The following is a 6,564-nucleotide window of genomic DNA, read 5'->3' as shown; positions in this document are numbered from 1 at the left end:
ATAAATAATTCAGAGATTTTTAACAACACCAATCAGAAAAAGGAAAGGTAAAAGTTAACAAAACAAACTACTATTGATGAAGGAACAGTCTGTACTGATTAATCATTGTCACCCGACCGAATCCTTAAAATCGACAAGGAAAAAAACATAAACATCAGAACAAACATGGAATCAAACAAAAGGGCAAAGCCAAAACAGAACATAGAGGGAAAAAATGGTAATTTGAATTTATTAGAATGTGGGTGTAGACCTAACTTAATCCAAAAAATTCAATTTGTAAAGTGAGGATTATACCTGGCTTATATATTATAAATTTGTCTTTTCTCTAATCGATGTGGAACTTCCAACACATTCTCTTCATGTCAAGATATAAATATCTCATATGTTGTAGAAATTTGGTGGTCCAATAACGACCGATGACAAGTAGAATAGAAATGTCCAACAAACCAGAAATATTGAGTCTAGAGTATTTGAACAAAAAGTTGAATTTGAAGTCTCATTCTTATTCTTATTCTTATTCTTGTAAACTCTATAAATAGGGGTTTACTTTCTAGGTAAACTCACTTTGACTTACCATTGAATTACAAAAGGCCTAAAGAGAAAAATTCTGACTTGAGAGTCAGAGTATCTTTTGCAGGTCACCCTCCTATACCGATCGGAGGACATTTGACATATAGGACATTCGTTCAGGTAGTTATTCTAATCCCATTTTAGCAGAAACACAATTTAGTTTTTGTGTAATAAGTTCTATTGAGTTGTATTCAAATGTAGAGTGTTGCATATCATATATTAGTTATAGATTTAGAGACGCTAAGATTTAGTGGTTAAAAACTTTAGATGGAGACATTCCAAAAATGAAAGTTGTTTGAAAATGAATGAGGAATGCAATGGGCAATACTTGATGGGGATTGGAGGTTTGAAATTTAAAAAATTCTATCCTTTATATATATATATATTTTTTTTTTATTTTTTTAATCCTTTTTACCATTTTTCTATACTTTAGAGATTATTTGAGATACACTTTATACTTAAAAAACTATAAAAGTTTTTGTGGTGTTTTCTTGTATTATATGCTTTCACATCTTATATATGTATACAACTTTTAGTGTATTCATTTGTTTGTGTTCTATAATTTTTTTTCTATATGTTGATTTGGCTTGCATAGAACATTCATAGGACATAAATTTTGACTTCAAATAAAGAAAAATAAGTTAAATCAGACCTAAGTTTAGGTCGATTATATAAGCATGACACGTAAATTTAAGTATTATTATTAGTGCAAAAATGGTTTTAAACGTCTGTTATTTTTTGCTTTTAACGTCACATCTAGACCCGACGTCTATATGGGTGACGTTAATCGGACGTCGGTTATTTGCAGGTATGACGTCATTATAGACGTCGGTTATGTTCCACGTCTGACGTCTTTACAGACGTCAGTCCATGCAAATAACCGACATTTAAGGGCACAATAAAGATGCCAGAGATGATACTAACCGACGTTTAAGGGCACAATAGACATCGGATATGGCATTAACTGACGTCTACTGAGTATTTGTTATATTTTAATGCAATTTTGCTCGTATCTTTGGGTAGCGTTGTAGCACCTCCTTTCTTTGCTAGCTTCTTTGTAAGAAAAAATTGCGTCTTTTGCATCTCTCATGGCATTTGAAACCAAAACAGAACCTTGGTCGTTGCCTAGTTCCATTCCAACCGCCAAAGAAAAATAATACGGTGAAATGGAAACTAGGCAAGGACCCAGGTTCGGCTTTAGGTTGAAATGCCATAAGAGATCCAAAAGACGCAAGCTTTTCTTACGAGGAAGCTAGTTAACGGAGAAGGTGCATTACGCTACCCAAAGACACGAGAAAAATTACACCAAAACACAACGAAAACTTATTTTAATCGGTTCAAATGAAAGATAATACATCAAAGATTACTTTAATCGGAGTAAACGCAAGATTAAACGGTTCAAAAGAGATCAAGCGCACCTAGAAATGCAATGCCGTAGAGAGAAAAGGCAAAGGAAGACGATGAAGTGCGCGTAATTGTTGGTTCGTAATGCCTTATTTAAAAGAATATTATAGACGTCGGTTTCCCTAACGATTGACGTCTGTTGTTGAATATACGTCGGGCTCTAACTAATGAGACGTTCGTTCGATTTAAAAATTAATATTCGGGGTAGATATAGACGTCGGATGTAGGGGGCACCGACGTCTATAATCGCATATAGACGTCAGTATGGCGAGATCTGACGTCTAGATGGTAGAAAGAAATGACTTTTCATTTACCTGACAGACATATAGACGTCAGTTAGGGGGCACCGACGTCTATAATATTATAGACGTCGGTGCCCCTCCTAAACGACGTGTATATGGCAAAAATAAATGATTTTCCACCTACCTGTCAGACATAAAGACATATGTTCGGAGGGGCACCGACGTCTATAATATTATAGACGTCGGTGCCCCTCCGAACTGACGTCTATATGCCCACTTATTTACGAAAATGTTATGGTCAATCATTTATGTTAGATGTTTTCTAGTCCAACGTCTATGGAATGATGTTAAAGCTCTATTTTGCACTGGTGTATATTTTACCAAATGTAAATTTACATCTCCAACCATTACATTTAATCGGACATAAAAAGCCTACTTGAGGCATTATTCATACTTTAGATACTTTAGGTAATAACTTGAGGCCCAAGGATTTAGGGCATAACTTGGGACACAAGGATTGAAATTGGTTGAAGAATATAAAAGTATAAGTCCTTTCAAGGTTGGTGAGGATAAAGACGAACAGGAAGGCCTTTGGCAGGAACAGGCATGGGATCATAAAAAATATTCTCATCAGGAATAATGGCTTCCCATTTGAACCTTTTGACCAAGTTGTGCATGAACACCAATATTTCCATTCGAGCATACTCTTTTCCAGGGCACATCCTTGGCCCTCCTCCAAATGGTACATAAGTATAAGGAGCTGGTCCTGTTCCTTCAAATCTACTTGGATCAAACTTCTCTGGCTCTGCGAACCACTCTGGATTCTTGTGTGTTGTACTTGCACTCCAATACAACTGCATCACCAGCAAAAACACTCTAAATTAAATTGAACTTAGCTAAATTAATTGTAGTGTGCTTGTAAGTTTTGCTAGATTTCTTCAAATACCTTCCAGCCTTTTGGAATTGAGAATCCATTTAACAAAAAGTCATCCATGGCTTCCCTGAAAGCACCCTGGACTGGAGGCGCAAGTCTCATTACTTCACAAGCAACATTCCACGAATATTTCATCTTCTGGATGTCATCCCAATTCAACAATTCTCCCGGAGCTTTCGATTTTGCAATCTCCATTTGTTCTGACCAAATTACGAGACAAATGAAACAGATAATCATTCAAGAGTTTAATATATAGGAATGTATTCTTTACATCACTAATACTAAAAATCATCCTTCTATATAACTTTTAAGAAAATAATAATATTTATATCTATGATATTCTATGGTTAGAACCATGTAAAAAACGACCTTTTCATTTTCAAATGAAATCAAGTAAGAGAGTGATATACCCTGATAGACATTTTCATAAATGAGAGGGAGCTCAGCGAGGTATTTGACAACAAAAGTGCATACAGAACTTGCAGTGTCGTGGCCTCCTACCAACAGGCCAAGGATCTTGTCAGCAATATATTGTTCAGTCATATATTGTCCATTCTCATCGCATGATGATAACATGTGAGACAAAAAATCCTTAGTTTGTGACACTGTTCCATTGGTCAGTTCCTCTTTCCTCTGTCTGATAATTTTCAACAGCTTCTCCTTAACGAACTTGGAGGCCTTGATGGCTTTGTTGAACGGAGTTCCAGGCAAGTCAATGGGCACTGACATGATTCCTGGGGCTATTCTATTGAAAGTCTCCAAAAGACTTTCCGCATGGATCGGATCATCAACGTCGATAAACAAACGGCAAGCCACCCAGAAGGTATACCTGTGTTGATATGTTGGTCAACAAGAAAAGGTAAACAAAACACGTCAAATAAACGATCTAAGATCCGAGGTTCCGTTTTTAATTACTAGGTTTCCAGTGAACTTCAGTTGCAATTATTTGTTGTTAACTAGAATGAAACGTTAGTCCATTTTGTCTTGTCATCTAAGTTTAAATTACGTAAAGCTTGTCGCATGCAAGTAAGAAAACCATCTACGTTAGTAAAGGGTTACGGTGAGGTTATATTTACTAGGTTAACAAGTTGACTAAAAATGGAACTTATNGAACTAGGCAACTCCATAAAACCTTTTGGCCAAGGGGAACACGGTAACAGAGGTGTTGTTCTCCCAATCCAAAGCAAAGTGTCTTTGGGCAATGGTGTCCATTACGCTAATGTAACGTTGGAGGGCTTGGGCGCCGAGGAACTGAGGGAGTATGTTCCTCAGCTTCTTGGCTTCAACCTTTGAGTTTTCAACCGCCTCTGGGAATATCTTGTTGACGTTGTCTGGCCACCAAGACGCGACCAGTTTGTTTTCGTTAGAGAACAAGAACTTGTTGCATGCGGTTCCACAGACCATGACCGTATTCTCGCCAAAGATAGAGGTCTTGAACACTTTGGAAGAGTACTTTGACATGCGTTCGTATATGAACTTCTCTGGATTCCCTTTCCACCATAATGATATAAACTCAATGCTCTCGCCAACCACCGGAAACCCCATATTTCCCGGTGGCAAGTTGGGGACGGAGGACTTAGCATTATGCCTGTAGAAAAGGAAGAAAAATGAGAGAGGGACGAGAGACACAAACAGGAGCAGAAGGGATTGATAGAACTGCTCCATGGTTTTACTTTCTTTACTAAACCATGCTTCTCATGCACGCAATATATAAGCGTTGGAAAAATTTAGGTAGCTCCTTTTCATGGATGAAAAATGAAAAATTTAAGTTCTTAGAAATTTTCTGAGAAGACTGTGAAAAACGTGTACATAGACGAAAAGAAACGATACATATTTATTTAAGAGAAAATATATTTTTAACAATTTTTTTACCATATGATTGTTAAAATATTAATGTAATTGTTTATTTAAGTTTAAAGTAGACGAAGGCAGAGAATATAGAGGAGTGACAGGAGGACTAAACCTGGTACAAATTTCATAAAGTGGGTCTACCCATCCGAAACAGGAGAAGGAAGGATTGCCACAGAATGCATTTGTTGATGAAGTAGCATAATTAGCGTGCGTATACACGAGGAACGCACGGGCATTTCTTTAACAATATATTCTCTTGGCAATCGTTGAACCACTCTTAAAAACCACTCTTAAAACCCAATATATGTTACAGAACAAATACACACATCACTGTTCTCTGCGCAAACGTCTAAATTTGCATTTGAAAACCCATCGACACTGCCAAATCTAAAATTTAAAGCAGAACAAAACGCACTGACTCAACAACAAAAGATCAGCCCGACCAATAAATGGACCAGAATAAACTTATGGGTAACATACTTTGACAACAAAAAAAATGACAAACTTTTGACATCACCACGTGTTGTCTTGCTATTGGTCCAAGTGGAATAAATTTTAAAGATATGTAATTTCAATGTGTATACATGATACTTTCAGAACTGGTCCAAGTCAAGCCTGTGTTGCAAGATCGTATACCCATTATCAAAAGGTTTACCGGGGGAGGAACTGTTGTTGTTGACCATGACACTATATTTGTTACGTTGATATACAATAAAGATGCCGTTTCAAATGTGCAACCCTTTCTCCGCAGTATCATGTCATGGAGTGGTTTATTATACAGTGAAGTTTTTAAAGGGCTTGCTGATTTCCATCTCCGTGAGAATGGTACATTGATCGAGTCTTGTATCAATATGATTTTTACAATATTTATGTGAGCATTATACTATCCAATTTTACGTTAGACGTCCAGAGGAAATTGATGCTCATGTCACCAGATGTCATCAAACTTACATTTTTCAAGTTTCTTTTGCTTCAGTTGTTTACCAATCCATATTAACATTTGATTGCTATGCTGCAGAGAAGAAGTCACATGGATTTTATTTGTNGAATGAAGGAGTATTTGCCTAGATCNGAATTTATTGAGAGAACCATTAAGGCTCTTGATGGCCAATTTTCGGTGGAGTCCATAGATGTTCCCTCTATTTCTGAATATGTTCATACCACTAAGCTTCTCACAGAGCAGCNCATTCAGGAAACTTGCACTATTCAAACTTGAATTGCAAGAGGTTTGGCAACAATATATAAGATATAATAATAAGGGGGATAGGATTTAACAATGGGTGAATTGAGTATGCTGTTGTGGAAATTTCATTCTCAGTACTGATGAAATATTGACTGCTGTGTTCTGATATTGTTGTACAATAGTTTTCTTTTTCTTTTTCTTTTCGACCATAATTTATTCGGCCAATTTGCTTTTTCTTTTGGTTATATTATTTTCCATACTTTCAGCGAAAGATACTTTCTTTATTTTATTCTTAAGTTTCATTTTTTATATTATTTTTCAGAGAAACTAGTTTTGGTTTATTTGCTGTGATCTTTTGTTGATGAGTCATCACTTTTTGT

The 6,564-nt window shown here is 36.2% G+C and overlaps 2 protein-coding genes across 2 annotated transcripts in view; one reads left to right on the top strand and one right to left on the bottom strand.

Annotated features, from left to right (window-relative positions):
* Positions 1–6,118, top strand: part of LOC106758068 (putative lipoate-protein ligase A) — a gene marked incomplete at its 3' end in the record, with an annotated part of 12,146 nt that extends 6,028 nt beyond the window's left edge. Inside the window, 1 exon segment of the mRNA XM_014640977.2 lies at positions 6,020–6,118. Coding sequence (XP_014496463.1) covers positions 6,020–6,118 — 99 coding nt within the window.
* LOC106758067 (beta-amyrin 28-oxidase) lies at positions 2,637–4,932 on the bottom strand. Its single transcript, XM_014640976.2, has 4 exons — positions 4,283–4,932; positions 3,561–3,979; positions 3,163–3,350; positions 2,637–3,070 (listed from the first exon to the last, which is right to left on the bottom strand). The coding sequence occupies exons 1-4, from the start codon at positions 4,813–4,815 to the stop codon at positions 2,771–2,773; spliced, it is 1,440 nt and encodes a 479-aa protein (XP_014496462.1). The 5' UTR covers positions 4,816–4,932; the 3' UTR covers positions 2,637–2,770.
* Positions 6,119–6,564: the final 446 nt, after the last annotated feature.

This window comes from Vigna radiata, chromosome 4 (assembly GCF_000741045.1).
Source record: "Vigna radiata var. radiata cultivar VC1973A chromosome 4, Vradiata_ver6, whole genome shotgun sequence".
In the NCBI taxonomy this organism is placed as follows: domain Eukaryota; kingdom Viridiplantae; phylum Streptophyta; class Magnoliopsida; order Fabales; family Fabaceae; genus Vigna; species Vigna radiata.
This window is presented reverse-complemented; position numbering and strand designations above follow the sequence as displayed.

Excerpts from the sequence above, each read along its gene's own strand:
- LOC106758067 (XM_014640976.2), bottom strand. The coding sequence starts at position 4,815 with ATGGAGCAGTTCTATCAATCCCTTCTGCTCCTGTTTGTGTCTCTCGTC. Across the intron at positions 3,980-4,282 it reads GTGTTCCCCTTGGCCAAAAG|GTATACCTTCTGGGTGGCTT; the intron begins GTTTTATGGAGT and ends ATATCAACACAG. Across the intron at positions 3,351-3,560 it reads TTATGAAAATGTCTATCAGG|AACAAATGGAGATTGCAAAA; the intron begins GTATATCACTCT and ends TAATTTGGTCAG.